The following is an 18,326-nucleotide window of genomic DNA, read 5'->3' as shown; positions in this document are numbered from 1 at the left end:
TGGCATTTTCCTCACTTTGTTTTTTAAATGCTGTTTGTGGTGCCTTTTGAGACAAAACTTTACAAGGATTGTAATTAACTATCTTTCCTGTTTGGGTTTCTTGTTTTCCTTTTATCCCTAGAAGGGCCTTTCTTAACCTCAAATCGAATACTATTCACCTGTATCTTCTCTAGTAAGTTTATGGTTTGATTTATATCTTAGGGCTAACCTGCAATATTTCTTAGTGTGTGGTGTGAAATACGGACCTAACTTCTATAACTTACTAAAAAAGGATTCTTATTTTTTGATCCAAAGGCAGTCAACATGGTTGTTGGTTTTTCAAGATGTGTTGCAGAAAACTGCTTATATTAAGATTTGTAGATGTTTTGAGGTTCTTTACGGTGGTTGGGGGGAATGCGTGCCTTTGGAAAGAGGTTCCTGAACTTTGTGTTGCATTCAGAGTCTATTAGAGTAATTATGGCCATCAGTTACCTATGAATGGTGTACTTTGAGGGTGGGTCAAAAGTTCATATAAACATTCCAGGATACCAGGACAGGATGTGAAGTTTTGATTCTGGACAGAGACAGCCTGTCTATGTATTGGATCTTGCAAGCCTAAAGTCCTTTTATATTCTGGGGGCATACACATTCCGTAGTAGGTCGTACCCATATGGAAATAGAGCCCGAAGTAGTGAACAAATCCACCAGTACTTTTTAATTGCTTTTAGATTGGTACTTATAGAAGACTTTGCCATTTAAATTATAGTCTGTGGACCAGCAACCTTGTCATCCCCTGGTAGTTTGCTTGCTGCTTGGTGTCTTTATAAAAGGGCAGAATATGCACCCCGCCGCCCCCGCCCTTTTACCCACTGAACCATTTCCCAGTGATTCATATTCACATTAAAAGCTTGAGACACACTGCTTTAAACCACAGAGACTCAGTGAAATTATTTTTTAAAAAAGTACATGTGGCTTAGAATAGGAACTAATAAGACAGCTTGAAGGATCGGGCAGGCAGTGTTTATGCCTCTGCGTTCCTTGTGTGTTTGTGCTGTTCTCCTCTTTAGTCAGCTGGCTTTGCCGTATCCCCCCGCTACTGCTTGGTCATCTGTTGGCCCGGTGTGGTCCAGCGCAGCCTCGTGACCTCTCTATCAGCTGGTGGTTCTTTCTCCGGAGAAGTGGCATAGACAGTAAGGAGGTTTATATGTCACTTACAAGATACCCAGAAGATGGGCGGTCCCAGGGTCAAATCAGTGGCTCTGGATGACCGCAAGGGCTCTGGCTCTTCCCATCTTTCTGCCCCATCTTCCTTAGGGGGTTGGTGTTTCCTCAGAGGTATCGCTTAATGCTGCAAGATGGCGACTGCAGCTCCAGGCAGCATGTCCAGAGGTGGGACAGGTCTTGTCTTGTCTTGTCTCTTCTCTTCTTTTCTTTTTTCTTTCTTTTCTTTTTCTCTTCTCTTTTCTTTTTTTTGTAATTAAGAAGGGAAATCTTTTTCTCTGAAGCCCTGTAGCAGACTTCCCATATGCTCCCAAGGTCCAGATTTGTTCACATGTGCATACCCTAGCTGCAAGGGAGGCTGGGAAACAAGTATTGGCACTCTGTCCGGAAGGAACCATGATGGGAGGGAGGGGCATGAATGGCTCTTAGAAAGACCACCCAGAGCAACTGCCACATGGCCTTTAGACTTGATTTTAGTCTTCTTGTTGACAAATTCTTTTCATGTTTTCTCTCTTGCATTTATTCCCTGTGTGTGTGTGTGTGTGTGTGTGAGAGAGAGAGAGAGAGAGAGAGAGACTCAAATTCCTGAAGGAGAGAATCTAACTGGCCTCCTCCTAATTTTTGAGTCAAGTCCTCCAGGCCTACAAAGAGATGTTAGGTGCAAAAGAAATGGAAATTAAAGACCCTCCATTTACACACAGCTGTGGATTAGCTGCCCCTGGGCGTGGTGAGAGGATCGTGTGGTAGAAGACACTGTCTTCTGTGCTGTGGACCCTCAGACACCCATGTCGGCATCTGGGGTACACAAGGAGAACAGGTGCTGTGGAGGCAGAGGTGGGTGTGGGGGAATGGGTGGTGGCTCGAATAGGAACAAACAGCAGGTGAGTGCGGTCCCTGCCTTTGTCTTGGGTGGAGAAGGAGCTCCTGGTCTTAGTGCACCCCAGGCAGCTGTGTCTCTCTACGGTGGGGCTGGCTCTCCATCTGCCGGGAGCTGGCAGGCTGGATGGAGAACGGTAGGCAGCAGTGAAGATTCTGCCTGGGGATGGTTAGAAACAGGCCAGACTCCTAAAGACCCAGTGCAGCAGACCTGCCCAGGATTCAGTGGTGCTGTGTTGTGAGTGAGTTCCCAGAGATTTGGGGCCCCAAACAGGGTCTTTCCTTCCTTGGCAGGCAGTAGAATGAGGAAAAGTGGGCTCTGGGCCCAGAAAGTATGTGTTGGGCTCTCTAACCTGGGGACCCTCTCTGGGGCTTCAGTGAGGAAAGGAACCAAGTGCCCAGATTCCCTTGTCCTGGAAGTGGTATCTGTGTCTGAATGCTGGGCCTATCTCCAGGAAGTTGGTAGAGTAGCTGGGAGCTTCTGATAAGGCCCTTCTGTAGGGAGACTGTCCTGGGGTCCAGGGTGAGCCGGGGCCTGACCGGCAGAGAAGCTTCCGTGGGGCTGTCCTCTCTGAGCTCAGGGGAGGAAAACGTCGTCCTTCACACTGGGTAGACCGGGCCCAGCTCAGGGTCAGTACTAGAGGACAAGGCTGAGGCCCTGGCTGCAGGGCTGAGGCCTCTCTGCTGTGATGGACACGGAGCTAAGCTCCACCAGGGGCGGCCTCCTTCACTTCCCTGCAGCCGCCTCCTCGACCTGTGGTGGAGTGCGGATGATGCCCTCAGGGAGAGCATGGCCATTTCTGGTCAAGAGCCCCTCAATCCCACCAGGTGGTCCTGAAGGCCAGAACGGCTGGAGGCGCCCTGGCCCCGACATACAGCACAAGCAGGGGGGCGCTGGTGTTGCTATGGCCACATCCCGGAATCCGGCTGGACCTTGAGTAGGACTTTTCCAGGACCTGGAAGGGGGTGTCACTATTCCTCTATGCCTGCTTGCCTTGGCTGGATGGAGGCTGGTTAGGAACCAGGGCTGAGCTGGGGGTAGAGCCCATAGGAAGGACTAGTCTTCCAGCTCCCAGTGGGCTCCACAGGATTGGGGACAGCCAGCTAGCCCCAGGGTGGTGACTCAGGTCGCTGGGTGATGCCCAAGAGTTATCAGAACCAGCAGCATCTCCAGATGGAGCAGCTCGGGGGCTTCTGTAACCGTTCAGTACAGATGCCTCCTCTCATCCTAAAAATGCTAGGTCTAGCCTGCTGTTTCATGGCTTTGGATGCGGGTCAGGGGAATCCTGCGTAAAGACCTGAGGCTTCAGGGGCTCCAGATGAAGTCCAAGGAAAGGCAGGCCAAGCCAGCAGCAGCAGAGTGAGGACAAGTGCAGAGGTGGGCAGGGAACCTGCAGCGGGACCCTACACCAGGCCCCTGTCTGCAGGCAGCGTTCCCGGAGCGGCTCAGCCTCCCAGCGGGAGCCCTGACCTTCCTCCACAAGGGCGCAGGTGTCCTGGCCAGTGTGCTTGGGCAGCACCGAACCACGGTGAGGCAGCGTGGGAGGTAGGGATGAGTTAAGAGGCCAGTGGCCTGCCACTCGCATGTGACCTTGGATGAACCTCTTCCCTCCTCTGGGACTCTGTCTCCCTACTGGAAGTGACCAGTTTGACAATCTGCCTGCAAGATCTGGCCAGGCATTCTAGTCCTGGCGTCGTGGTCGGCACCAGCCATGGCCTTCCCCCAGTCAAGGTGTTTTGGTTTCCAAAATGGAGACAGGTTAGGGACCCTCTCTGGTTGCGGCTGCCCCACGATCTGGGCTTGGCAGAGGCTGACCTCTCAGGAGCAGTGAAATGGGATGGCGGGGACGCGAGGCCCTCTGTAGCCTATGTGCTCACCTCTGACAGCCTGCCGTAGCTTCAGGAGCCCTCGGTTCCCTTCTTCACTAGTCTTTCACAAAACAAAGTGGCCCGGGCCCAGGAGGGCCACCCGCTCATTGCTCTACTACCTTGTCCCAGATGGCTGCTTCCTCAGCTCCCAGCTCCTCCAACAGAGCCCCCTGCCGGTCCTGCCGGGTTCAGCTTGCAATCTTTCATTCTGGCCAAAGAAGCAAATCTGTTTACCATATTGAAAAGCCAGAGGAGTTACAAGAAAAGGTAGGGAGAAAAAGCTGTTCTATGAGTTATGAACTGTGAGCTTGTTTCCTCTGCCATGTGATTTATCTCTGTATCTTTATTCTCCACCCAGGGCCTGGAACAAAAGATGGATCAGAATATATGCATGTTGGACATACTCATTTTAAAAAGTTACAGGGGTTTTATAGGGAAGCTTTTTCCTCTGGATCTTTTTTTTTTTTTTTAATAGATTTTATTTATTTGTGTGTGTGAGAGAGAGAGCACAAGCAGGGGAAGAAGCAGGCTCCCCACTGAGCAAGGAGCCCGATGCAGGACTCAATCCCAGGACCCTGGGATCATGACTTGAGCCAAAGGCAGATGCTTAACCGACTAGGCCACCCAAACATCCCTTCCTCTGGATCTTGAGAGAAGGGGAAACTTGGTGCTTACATTTCAAGGTAAAAAAAAAAAAAAAAAATAGAGCTTATGTGAGCCAATTTGCCTTTCCCTTCAGTGAGAACTGAAAGTCATAGGTATAGGCACCGCCCACCCCCCACCCCCCCTTTTTTTTCCCCCCCTTGTGCTTCGCTCCCAAGGGACTCCTTCCCTGAGCGGGGCTGCTGTGCTAGTCTGGTTTTTTGTTCCTTGCAGTACTGGATGAAGCTGCTAGGTGGCAGTCAGGGATAAATGCTAGAAAGTCTAAATCCCAAGGAAGAAGGTACAGGCTTTATGTAAGAAAAATAGCTTTGTTTCAATTAGATGACCTAAGCTCCTCATTAATGAAGCTGCTGGACAGCATACCTGGCTCAGTTGGAAGAGTTCTTTCCCATCCTTGGAACCCACTGGACAAAGGGCAAGCCTGAAGAGGCCTCTACTGTTTGTGCTAGGGAAGAGGAAATGGGAGGGCTGAGGGCTGCTCCTAGGAGCAGAGACCTGCCCTTCCATTGTCAAGGCAGAGAAGACCTCTCCAAACCCCTTCGTTCCAGTGCCTTTTGCTGGGGTGCTATTTGGATGGCTCCTTCCATTCCGAGAGGCATTTCCTGCCCTAGAGGAAACCTGCACCTTGGATTTTTTTAATACATTTTTCCTGGCATAACATCTCATAGTGGGAACCCTGCAGCTACTGAAAACTTAGCAGCTTTCACTTTCCTAGATTTTTGCTGCCACCCCCCAACCCCCCCAGTAAACTGTACCCACCTCCTAAATTCTAGAGGTCTGGCTCCTTTCAGACCTGACTTGAGGAAACTGTTTCAGTCCCTGAGAACCAATGTTTATAAATGACCAAGAATGTGCAAACACTGGTAAAAGAGCAAATAAACCCTTCCCCACTAAGTTTCCTGCTTCAGGCCCAGGGGACATGGTGGCTGATGTTGCCAGGTTAGCATAACTTGGGGTCTGAGCATGTAGACACCCACCCACCCTGCACCCACCGGGAACCTTCTGCCCTTTCAGGCACCACTGGTAGGTAGGGAGGGAGGGGGGCTCCGGAGGATTCGTACTTCCAGGCAAACTTGCTCAATACCCTGTGCTTTAAGAAACTTCTGAAAGTGGTTTCCTAACCTCTGACCATTCAATTATGGTCCTGAGATCCTCAAATATGAGCATCACCTGGGAGCTTGTTAGCAATGCACAGTGTCAGGTCCCATTCTCAACCTTCTGGGTCAGAATCTGCATTTTTATGAGAACACCCTCCAGCCCAGGTGATTAATTCTAAACAGGGAAATATAGCCCTAGTCAGGGGTCAGCAACCTATGGCCTGCATTTGGCTCACTGTCTATTTCTTATGCCCCATGAGCTAAGGATGATTTTTATGTTTTTCAGTGATTGAGACATTATGAGCATATTTTATGTGAAAATGGTCTGAAATCCTAATTTCAGTGTCCACAAATATTAGGTGTTAACATAGCCACACTCTTTATTTTATTTTTTTTTTAAGATTTTATTTATTTATTTGACAGAGAGAGACAGCGAGAGCAGGAACACAAGCAGGGGGAGTGGGAGAGGGAGAAGCAGGCTTCCCGCGAGCAGGGAGCCCGATGTGGGAGTCGATCCCAGGACCCTGGGATCATGACCTGAGCCGAAGGCAGACGCTTAACGACTGAGCCACCCAGGCGCCCAGCCACACTCTTTAGTTCATGTGTTAGCTGTGGCTGCTTATGGCAGAGTTGAGTATAACGGAGACCATATGGGCCGGCCCTTTCTGGGAAGAGTCAGCCGCTCCTTGTCCCAACTACTTGTGGTGGGTTCAGGTGCTTGTGCCCCATGGGGACTTGGGCTGCAGTGGTCAGGATGCTGTTTTACAAGCAGGACTTGCTTACCAGCCCAAAGGAGCAGTGTCCTTGGGCTGAGCCTCCCCCCAGCCCCCCCCAACTCCCCAGTGGCAGGCCCACCGTGCAGCACACCTGTTGAAGGACACAAACCTGTATCTGGCATTCCACGGCCATCCTGACACCTGTCACCAGAGCCCAAGGCTCAGGGCTGAGCTAGAGGTCAGAATGGCACGTGACCCATGAGACCCCTTCTCAGTCCACATTCTGCCCGATTAGATGCTGCTGACTCCTGGCGGGGAAAGTAGAACCTTAGGAAGTCATCCTCAGTCCTTCTCACACATGTGTGGGCATCCAGCCACGGAGGTGACTCTCCTGGGGTTCCCTGCTAAGCCCTGGGATGAGGAGGGGGGCAAGCTACCTGAGTTTCCCTGTCTAAACCAGACTACTCTGTGCTCAGCTGTGTTTTTAGGCCCCAGACGCTCAGTCACACAATGTAGTGCCCTTTGCCCTCAGCTGGCTACCTCGTGTTCCAGACGGTGATGAGTTGAGTGTGGTTGCTGGGGAGTGACTTGCTTTTGGGAAGGCCCCAAGGGCTTTTAGGGTCACCGTAATAACCCCTATTTGTTTACCCCCTGTGGTTCCTGAGAATGCTCTTCAGCAGTGGGTCTGAGGCGGTATACTAGATTGGAGGACCATCCCCCACTCTCCTTTAAGGGAAGGTTAAACCTTTCAGAATAACTGCATAGGCCAGATAAAACCCAGGCTTCTAATCCTTTGGGAGTCACGGATCATTTTGATAATCTGGAAACTTTGTTTTCAGAGAAATAGTGATTTATAGATCCAAATAGTACTTTGTATGTATGTATTTTATGAACCTATTCAGGGGCTTATCTCATCCCCCCAAAGCCTGCCTGCCTGTGGACCACTGTGAGGTGCTCCGGGCCGGGATGGCCTTCTGAGTGAGGTGGTGGTGCAGCCATGGGTTTGCCTTGGGAGCGGGATGACGGGGCCATGCCCAGGGCCACCTGCCACCTGGGGGTCAGTGAGTGAAAGGTGCGTATGGCTCCCGTGTCCTGGGTCACTCCGCCCACCAGCCACACACATGCCCTGCTCCTAGGTCTTTTGGAGTGTTAACTCTGAATTTTTGAGTTGAACTATAAAATAACACTTTTTTCTTTTTCTTTTTTTAAAGACTGAGGTAGGAATTGCTACTTGAGGGTACCATAAAAATATGTCAAGAATTTAGCTGCAACTTGTCTGGATTCCTCCCTCCTCTCCTTTCCCCTTCTCCACCCTCCCTCCTCTCCTTTCCCCTTCTCCACCCTCCCTCCTCACATTTGTCACATGTGAACTCCATCTTTTCCTCTCAGTGGGAGCATCATTCCCGTGGGGAAACCCACCTTCAAGACTCCTGCTCTCCGAGTAGAATTTTAGGCTTATCTTGCCATCCTTACCACGTGAGCCTCACTCTTTCACTCAAAGAATGTTTAAGTTGCTACTGTGTGCCAAGAACTGTGGCAGGCATGGAGGTCAGGGCTCAGACACACGTTCTTCAGTCTGGCGCAGTGCACAGACCTGTCAACAGTCCACGGTGGTTCAGTACAACAAGACAGGTGGTGATGGGGAGAGGGGCATGGCCGCTGAGGAGGGGTGGCCACTGGAGCCAACCCCACGGGCAGGTGGGGGCTAGCAAGGTTGAGACAGGCCACCACATTGCTGCCTTGTCCTTTCTTTCCTCCTCACCCCAGAACCTACTGAAGAGCACCGAGCTGCGACCAAGGGGAGCAGGGTCTGGGACTGTGCCCCGTCTCTCCCCATCCAGCCCCCAAACCCACTCTGCCTCTTCTTCCCTAGGGCCCCAGAAACACCTTTACCACATACCATGTGATGATTCTTTATTTGCTCGGGGCAGGAAGTCGGTTTCATTTGCCTTGGACGCTGGGCAAATATTTGTTGACCAAGTGAATTCTTCCTTCTGCTTTCCCAGACGTTCAGACAGAAAAAAAACAAAGCTTACCTACCCCTGCAACCGTAGAGAGCTGTTTCCCCAACACGTTCTATGCTAGTTCTGGTCAGGGAACTTCGACCGGGGAGGGCCCCGGCCTTGATTGAACTGGGCCAGAGGCGAGAAGGGCCCAGAGCTCAGGCACGGACGCAGAGCCTGCTTTTCCTTTCTAGCCTCTGAGCTGGGTGTGTCTCCAGGAATTTACTCCTCCCCTCGTGCCCGCCGCTGGCCGAGCTCTCGCACTGCCGCTCTGATCCCTGCGGACTGGGCCAGCCTGCTGGTGACTATGCTGTCGAGGCCACGTGAAGGGGCCTGCCGACACCCAGTAGAGCCTCCTCTTCACTGGCTGTTCCAGGAACCCCCCTGGCGACCCCTAAGGGCACCGGGAAGGTCCCCCCCGCCCCCCGCCATCACAAGACGTGCATCTGCAAGTCATTTACGGGAGCAGAGCTCGGAGGCCTGGCCTGTAACCCCAGTTCCCGCTGTACCCACATCAAGGACCACTTTCATCATCACTCTAGCCGAAGGCCGCATGTTACGGGCCAGGCGAGGGAGCAAAGCTGTGTTTAGGGAAGCTCTCAGAAGAGTGGGGGGTGAGTGGAGGGCAGCGTTGGGGGGAGGAGGGGCAGGCAGTGCTGGGGAGACCACCCTGGAAGGCCAGCCCAGGAAACAACTCCTGGACACAATTCCCCGTCTGCACCAGCCCCTGCCTTCCCAGGGCTCCTCCCCAGAGCTCTCCCTACATCGTGTGGGCCCCCCCATGAGGGGGCCTCGCCTTCCCCCCATCCCTGGCTTCTGAGGTAGCTAATCTGGAGTGGGGGACAGCCAGCAAGGCAGGCCTTGGGCTCAACAGGAGCTGTACCCGTCCCGGCGCCGACTGTGCCCCGGGAAGGCCTGGCCGTGGTGGTGGCCGACAGCAGCCCCAGGCCGAGCTCCTCCGACGGCACATGTCTCCTGGTAGTAGCAGGTCGCCCCTGGCAGACGGTGCCACCAGCGCCACGGACAGCAGACACCCAGCGGGCCAGCAACCCAGACCGGAGCTGGTTCTGAACGTGTTCTTTTTTTGGAAATGACAGGCTTTCCTCAGGGCCCAGCCCGACGCCCGCCTGGAAAAGGGGTAGGCGTGGGCTTCGGGGTGGGGGTCAGGCTGTGTGTGGGAACCAGCAGCTCCTCCAAGAGCAGCACTTATTTTTAGTCTTCTCCCCAGTCCCAAATAAACTGAGAGCAGCTGGGAGCCTGTGGGTAAATGCAGAGTGGAGCAGAGACAGGAAATCGGGGTCTCTCGGTAATGAGTTCCAGCCACTGCAGAAAGGGGAAGCCAGACGAGGAATTTTCTTCAGGACTGTTTCCCTCTGGCAGGCTCTGGTATTATCACCAAAAAGAATGTTCCTGTGTGTGTGTGTGTGTGTGTGTGTGTATGTATGTATGTGTGTGTGTTTACAACTCCTGTCCAAGTCTGTCTTTTTTCCCTACCTTTTTGCTAGGGTTGATTGCTCCACAGGCTCTGAATCCCAGAGCTGGTGCCCGTGTGTGTCCGGGGGCGGAGGGGGAGGATACTGGAGCAGCACGGTCCGGTCTGAGCCGTTGTGTATCTGAAACTGTTCAGGGAAAGGCTGAAGGACATGGGCCAGGGAAGTGGGGAAACTTGAACACAGCTTGACGTCCCGAGGGGGAGGGGGCAGAAGCAAGGAAGAGGAGAGAATTTGGTCTCTAGCCAGAAAAAGGGCTTTTTCCACCAAGGACTCTAACTGCTGACATGGGTGCCCAGCATGGATGGGGACATTGATGTTTACAAGCATTTTGCGTGGCTGAAGCGGGTAAGTGACTGGCTGCTTTATCTGGGTCTCCTGAAAATGAGGGCAAGAGAGACGCTGGGGGAGTGCGGGGGGTGGGGGGAGTATTTGTCCGGCAAAGCCCTGTCGTGGCCAAGTTCTCCATGAGAATCTAATTATAGGCACTAGGGGAGAAAACAGTCAGCTGTCTTTGTTTCTCCACTGACATTCTGATGAATGAGCCTCTGTATAGAAAGGCAGGAATGCGGTGAAGAAAGTTAGTTAGTTTAACTTGGGTGCTTAAGCAGTTGGAGGCTCCAAACACTGTGACCAGAAAAAGGTGTCCCACTGCCCTTGGGTTTGAGGACACAGAGAGGAAGCTGCATCCTTTTAAATTCAGACCTCTGAACCTCTCTGCTCTGATGTTATCCGAGGCAGAGTGTTAGTTGCTGTCAGCCGGGAGAGCTTCTGTGTTTCCGGAGGAAGGCTCTTGGGGAGTTCTCTTCTGACTGCTCTGAAGCCAAGGGTTTGGGTTGCAAGTTGTTTATGCCCTTTCTTTAGGGGATGAGCTCAAGTGTGGGGTGTGAGCCACGAATGAATGAATGAAATGAACGTTGGGGCTGGAGTGGCATCCGTACTCGCAGAACTCAGGCTCTTTCCTCCTTCGTGACCATCTTTAAACTGTTGGCTAAGATGCTTGTCCATTTATTTTCACACAGAAGCTGAGTGTTTCTCAGACGTAGGAAGGGCAAAAGCAGCTGACAGATAAGAGATTGGACATTGTAACCAGGGCAGGACAGGACGTGTCCAGCTCGGAAGGCCCCCGATGCCCACCCCGAGATGCGGGGACGCTAGCTTTTGTGTGCACCCCCAGCAGCGTGCGTTCAGCAAATGTTTATAGAGACGGGGGTACTGGGTGTCCAGTGGTGAGCAAAGTGGAATCCGTCTCTGCTCTTGTGGATCTGCCATCCCATGAGGGAAGCAGAGCGTACCGTCCCAGTGAATAAACGTGAAGTTACAAATTAAGTGCAGTGAGGAACAGGAACTGTTAATGGCCATCATCGAGGGTGATGAATGAGTGAGAAGGAGCAGTCAGGGAGCCCTCTGAGCAAGGAACACTTCATCGAGACCTGAAAAATAGGAGTGAGTCAGGTGGAAAGTGGGGGGGGGGGGGAGGGGAAGAACATTCCAGGCAAAGAGGCTAGTATGTGTAAAGGTCCTAAAGCCAGAGGGAGTTGGCCCAGGATTTTGAAGGTGCAAGGGAGTTCAGGACTGAGAGAAAGCCGGGGAGGCTGAGCTCCGTGACGGGCCCGGTCACACAGGGCAGGGGACGGTAAGGCCTGTGGGGGGCATGGTGTGTGTTGCAGGGGACTTACGGCAGGGGAGTGACCTGGGACACACAGGGGGATCCAACTTGTACTTTAAGAAAATTACTCTCACTGTGATGTGGTGTACGGCAAGCCGTGTCGTGAAAAGCAAGGCAGCTGAACAAAACTAGAGCTTTGGGGACTCGTCGGGACCAACTGGTACAAACCCTCCATTTAACAAAGCCCAGGAGAGGCTAAGGACCTCGTGATTATTAGTGTTGGAGCTACTCGTGGTGCAGCCTGACCTTGAACCCTGCTTTCTGTCTCCCAGGCCAGTTCTCGTTCCTCCTCTCTTTTGCCAAATACATAGAAAAATATTGGTTTAGAACCCAGCAGAAATCCTGTCTGCTCAGCCCCTGCTCAGCTTTGGGAGGGGTGCTACAGCCAGCAGAGAGCACGCTCAGGGGGCCAGACGTTTGGCAAAGGTTTGTATCCATTGTCTTAAGCATTCGAAAACCTTCACTGGAGGTTCTGGGGGAAAAGAGGTGAGGAGTGCACTTCCCATCACTGGGTTTGTTTTTCTACATCCAAGTGAAGCTCTTTAATGCAGAGGTCTTCCAGCTGTGCTGTGCCTGGGACCATCGGAGCCGGGTCTCAGTGGCTCGAACTCCACAGCTCGCGCCGAAGTTCTGGCCACGGAGGAACTGATCTCGCAGGTGCTGTCAGAAGGCCCTTTGTGCTGAGACCCGGCTGTGCACGCTGGTTTCCATGCACAGTGCACGTCCGCTGAGGGAAGCTCGGAGCACGGAGACCTCAGAAACCGCTGGGATGACTCCTAGCAAAACAGATATTTTTCTTCTACTTTTAGAATTAGGATCATTAAAAACAGAGCACAAAGTATAGCGTATGACCTAGGAAGAATAATCAGAGTATCTCTACCCGAAACACTACTACCAGATTCTTCTCTTTTAAATCCCCTTAAAAAAAAAAAAATTCCCTTCATCCCGTGACCCTGCTCCTAAGCCCCCAGGACTTGCCTTTAGTCTAGAAAAGAAAGCCCAGGATCACCTGCCTGCTTGACCTTTGAGACTTTTTGCAACCCAGCCTCTACTTACCTTGTTGGTCTCATCCTTTATATCTGCTCTGAGCTCCCACGTGTGCTCCCTCCCTTTTCTGACCTTATGCCCAACGTCCTCCTCACTGCCACCCACTTCTCGTGACTCCGTCAAGGCTCTCATTTGCCAGCAGTCTCCTCTGCCGACCCCATCCCTGCGGTGGGCTCCTCCACGGTGGGTCTCTAGTACCTCCCGTCTGCCCGGCTCACACCTCCCTTCTCCCACTCGTCCTCAAGCCGAAGTGGCTTGGAGAGCGGGTTTCTCTTGGCCCAGGGTTTTGAAGGTGCAAACGCAGTCTCCTTCATTGTCCCATGCAGCCGGGGTGGCTCTAGAAGAGATGGGTGAGGGGTGACCTGCTGCACAAGCTAGAAGCCCTGGCCCTTAGGACCAGCCTGGGAGGGCAGGGTCTCGGAGCAAGACCAAATCTTTGAATTTGGGGGCAGCGGGGGAGATGCCTGTGGGCAGGGAGGCACAGAGCTAGCGGGGAAGTCTTGGCTCGGAAAAAGGGGACATTGTTCTGTGGCCTTTGGGGGATGGGATACTGTGTACTAGTGTAATTAAGAACACGTGGTTTGAAGGAAGGCCTGCGCTGGAATCTTGGCTTTGCGGCACCCCCTAGCTACGTGATCAGCCCTGGATTTCTTCGTGTCTGCAGTAAGGAAGGTAATAGTGCCGGCCGCATACAGGTTTTGTGCGGGTCAAGTTAGCTAATGTCTGTAGAATGCTTAGCGTAGGACCATGCCCGAGAACCGCGATACCCATGAATGGTGGCTGACTGCTGGGAGGGCGATGGGAACGGAAGGGGGAACAGTGGGAACAGTCGGGTTCTCTCCCAGCAGCACATGCTGGGCCATCCCCCCCTCTGCCCCTCCGCCCCTTGCTGCGTGCCACGTCGAGGTCTCGCACTGAAGACCAGAAAGGGGCAGCTATGACCTGGCCCACAGGGAGTAGCCAGAGGCCCCAGCAGCTGCTGGCTCTGGCCAGCTTGGCCGTGGCTGCTGAGGGGAGGCTGACCAGAGCCGCTCCTCCAGCTCCCTCTCCAATGGACAGAACCCAGGGACAAGGCAGTCTGCTGCAGGCATCCAGAAGTCCTCTGCCCCTCAGCTGTTTGGTTCCTGACTGGCTCACAAACAGCTCACACCTGCCCTGCTTCGAGATCAGTGGATCCAACCCACAAGAGTCATGAAAGAGTCTCTAAAAATAGCTCCAGGCAGGGTCCGCGGGGCCCACCCACTGCCCTCTGAGTGGGGCTTATTTTCCCAGGAACAGAAATCCCACCACTGTCAGCATCTTCACGCTGTTGCTGGCTTCTAGCACATTCAGCATTTAGGCCAGCTTCCAGGCCAAAGTCAAAGAGGAGTTACCATGGATTGGTAACTTGGGTTCTGTAGTAGAATGTGGAATGAACTCAAGCTGCTAATGCGAGACTTTACTTTGTGTCATCTGGTACTCAAATGGTTGATCCGGTAGCCTGGGCCAGAAGAGCTGCAAGGACAAGTGGACACACAGGCATCCTAGCTCCAGACCTTGACTTGCCTTGCACTCGAGTTGGGCTGCAGTACAAGGGGGAGAGGTAGACAGCAGCCTCTGAAAGCCATTCCTACTGGCTGACAGCATGGATCCTGGATCCAGCTCCTTAGGCTCACATCTCTGCTCCGTGTGGCCTTGATGATTGATTTAACCCCCCTGGGATTCAATCTCCTTGACTGTAAAATAGGATGAATATATGGAAAGTGCTCAGAAAATGCACTGTAAGCATTCGTTATGGTGGTGATGATCTGGATCATAACTGGCAGCCTTGGGTTGCTCCAGAGCCGTATGCACCACCGTGATTCTGGGTGGAGAGGTTTTTCAGGACCACAAGGATGACAATAGCGGGTATGGTTACCCCAAGGGTTTTAGCTGTTTGCAATTTCCTATAGGTACCTCCCGTCTTAGCCAATGTACCCAACATGCCCAAGCATCCTATTCCTCAGTATAATTGAGGAGCTGGAATTCCACCATCTCTGACCTCTGGCACCTGTGAGTCCTGTCCGTGAGCTTCTTGGAGAGGCCCCCAGGCCTCTTTCCCAGCGGGGTTTAACAAGGTGACGTCATGGCTGGGCTAAATAGCTTGTGGATTCGGCAGAACAGCACAGCCACTGATAGTGGGCTGGCAGCCCGGATCCCGGACTCCTCCCTGCATTCTTCCCTCTCCCGTCTTCTGTGTCAGCCCTTTCACACTTTCCATTTGTCCCCAACCTTACACTGCCTTCTCAACTGATGTCACCACCTACTTCACCGCAGGGGGCAGAGGGGGAAGCCACCCATAGATGAGGCTCTCCTCTTCTCTCCCCTTCACCACAAAAAGGAACTATGTTCACAGCCAACATTTTCAACTTGCGTTTCACGGGCCCAGGCCACCTCGGGATCCTGTAGTCCTGACCCAGTCTGGTTCCGCTGCTTCTCATTCCTCCGATCATTTCTTCTTCACCTCCGCCCTGCTTGCTCATCCCTGTCCTTGGCAAGAAAATGCTTCTCTTCCATTCTTAGGGAAAAGCAAATCAAGACTGTCTTTGACCCTGTACTTGCCTCTCCACACTGCATGATAACTTGCCTGCCTTTCACCATTAGAAATCTTGAAAGAGTGGGCTGAAAACTCACCATCTCTGCTCTTCCCTGACTACTCCCAAGCCCACTGCGCACTGGCTTTGTCCCTCGTGACCTCTTTCACATTCCTTCTATAATGTTCATCCTGCTTCCGGTTCCCAAGCAACCTTTTCTATCCATTTTCCCCGGAATTCATTCCCATTTGGGAATCTTGTGACCAAAGGACCCGTTCCTCACTTTGGCCCTCTACCTAATCCCATATTTTCCACCTATGGATCTTTCTCTTACGCCGATTTGACTGCTGGCCCCTCAGCAGGAGGAGGCACTGGGCATTTACTTCTGATGTCTCCAGTCACCCTCTCCACTCCAGCCCCAGCACCTGATGCTGCCCCTCTGTCCCCGAAAATGTTTTTAATAACAATGAGCCAGTGTGTCTGTTGGTATTAGCAAGATGAGGAAAGTGCACCACTCAAAGAACCTCCTGTTTGTACTCTCCGCCTGGCTTTTCTGTCCTCCCTTCACAAGATACCAGCACACTCACAAATACAAGTTCTCCTGTAGCCCTGTGCTGTGGGTCCCTTATGGATCCAGCCACCTCGTCAGGAGAATTCAGCAGGGACCAAGCTTATCCAAGGCTATAATTTTGGAACAAGACCTTGGTAAATCAAATGCATTTCTTTCATTCCAGATCCTCCTTAGGATGCTCAGTTAGGAAGCTTCATGTGCATCACACCAACTCCTTGACGGGGGAGCTTCTAGGTGATGGTCTTCATGGTATCTTTTGTTTTCTGTATTAGTCTGAGAAACCAGAGCATCTGAAGGGTAGTGATTGTCATGGTTTTATGGATAAGCTTTCTTTATGGGGAAGACTTTCCAGAGATGCTGTTCTCCCATTCTCTGGAGAGATTCTTTCATAGCTTTCAAAACTCATTCACTATAAAGCCTCTCTTCTCCCTTGAGGATATAATTGATTCGTCCCTCTTCTATGCCACTGCTGTTGGCTTATTCTATGACTGTATTTATCATATCTCACTGTCAGACCACAGAGGTTTTTTGAGTGGTTTGAGAGAGGTTTTTGAGGACTGAATCATTTATTCAGCATGGAGTGGCACCTAGTAGGTATTTAGGAATATTTGAGTCGTTGAATAGATAAATGAAGAACATGCGATTACATGAACTTTGTCAACCTGTTTGCGACTTATGAACTTGGCTTTGCTTTCCTCTAAAGGTGGTCACTTACATCATTTGACAGTGACAAGTCTACTAGCAACACTTACCCTCCTCGTATATGTAACTGAAACCAAGAGGTGGAAGGCATAAAGAGGTCAAGGTCAGGATAGATCTCTCGTTGGACTCCTCCTAGTTAAAGATCTGATTGTACTCCACTCATAGTGCGTTTGGAAGAAACGTCTTTAACTCTGTGCCAACGATAGTAAACTGGCTTGACAATTCTTTGCCTAGAAAAGGTGGAACGGGTCCTGGGGACAGTTGTTTTTGTAAGAACTGCCAGAAAACCCTTTAACTCCCTAACCAAAAAATCTAGGGGGATTTTCCTATTTACAGGCACTGCCTATGCTCATACTGCTGGGTTCCCTGATACGGTACCTGAACCATACAACAGGAATGGAGTGTAGCCTCTAGGATTCACTTTATTTATTTATTTATTTACTTATTTACTTATTTATTTATTTAGTCCCCTTATTTTTAAGGTCTGCGTTTTTCAAGTTTCTGAGAAGTTTGGTATGTGAGTGGCACTTCTGAGCTTGAAGTCTAGCCTTAGAGACTCTGATGTCTCCCCTGTGGCTGGCAGCATGGCTCACTTGAAATTGGTTTTCTGGATTTGATAAAATCCCCTTGACCAGGCAGCCTGGAAATACTGCACATTTTCTCTTGTTTTCTTATTCAGCTAAAAACACGTGTCATCTATGTTTTTAATGACTAAAGAAGGGGGAGCCATCCCAAGACTTATCTAAGACCAGGGCTTACCCAGCACATTGTTCAAAATCTCCATGTATTTACAAGCAAGGGACCATCCTGTAAAGTGATCTGACCAGTTGGGACAGTATATGAACTGTGGCCAGGATCCTGAAGGAACTGGAATTCACAGCTTCTTAGAAGCACTGAAGGAAATAGGCCCTTACCTGGTGAAGACTGTAGATCTCACTGTCAGACAAGGGAGGGCAGATGTATTTTGTACCCCAACGCAGCATCTCTGAGAAGTAGCTATTGGCTCTGAATAACACCACGATGGCTAGAGCTGTCACACTGGGGAGCTGACTGCCTTAGGATTTTCCCACACCCACTGCTTGCATACCAAATGATACCCCCATGTGACCTCTTGTCTGCCCCACTTGACTGTTCTGGAACCAGCCCTATCCCCACGTTCAGAGAAGTGAGGTGCTGACAGGAGGTCCCCTAGCATGTACCAGTCAGGGGAATGCTGCAGAAGTGGCCCACCCTGTGTCCCTGAGAGTGGACCAGAGCATGTGTGGAGGGTGTGCTCTCCTGGCAGAGGCTAGCCAGGCTGTGAAAGAACCCTCCTGGGGATTCTGCATGGCTCCCGGCCGTGGCATTAAGCACTCCATCCAGAACTCCACAGAGACCTAACATGGCTATCCCTTGGCCAAGCTACAATGGAGCGGCCAGGCCAAGAGTGAGCAAGCATCATGGAATCTAAGCAGCCACCAGAGTCAGAGGGTGATGGCTCTGAGGAAGCTGCCAGGGGTGATGTGGCTGGCACGCTCATGTTTAACTTAAGTTGGACCTGACTTCCAGATTGGAACAGAAATAAAAAGTTCGAGTTTTTATGATTGGTCGTTAATTAGCTATTGAAATTCTCATTGTGCTCATTTATAATGTATGTAGCACATATTACTTAGAGCATGTAGTAGAATGCTCACCAGGAGAAAAATTGTGGTCCTGTACATCTGACTCAAAACATGGACATCTTTTCAGGGACAATGGAAAAAATGAACATGTCCTCAGCTGTTTACTCCATAAGCATGATTCCAGAGCCCTTAGCTAGCAGTAGGTTCTACGTTGTCACTTAGGCATTTTTTTTTTCTTCCCAGCCTGAAAGTATTTTGGTTATTGTTCCC

General features: G+C 51.4%; 1 protein-coding gene across 5 annotated transcripts in view; it reads left to right on the top strand.

Moving 5' to 3' along the window:
- Nucleotides 1-18,326, top strand: part of PPFIBP2 (PPFIB scaffold protein 2) — a 160,909-nt gene that overhangs the window by 57,660 nt on the left and 84,923 nt on the right. Inside the window, exon 1 of one of the 5 annotated variants that reach the window (XM_078058443.1) lies at nucleotides 10,047-10,262. The exons of the other annotated variants lie outside the window; for them this stretch is intronic. Coding sequence (XP_077914569.1) covers nucleotides 10,215-10,262 — 48 coding nt within the window. The 5' untranslated portion in view covers nucleotides 10,047-10,214. Of the gene's footprint in view, nucleotides 1-10,046; nucleotides 10,263-18,326 lie in introns of those variants that run through there. 5 annotated transcript variants of the gene reach the window in all.

Source organism: Halichoerus grypus, chromosome 11 (assembly GCF_964656455.1).
Source record: "Halichoerus grypus chromosome 11, mHalGry1.hap1.1, whole genome shotgun sequence".
NCBI classification, from domain to species: Eukaryota; Metazoa; Chordata; class Mammalia; order Carnivora; family Phocidae; genus Halichoerus; species Halichoerus grypus.
This window is presented reverse-complemented; position numbering and strand designations above follow the sequence as displayed.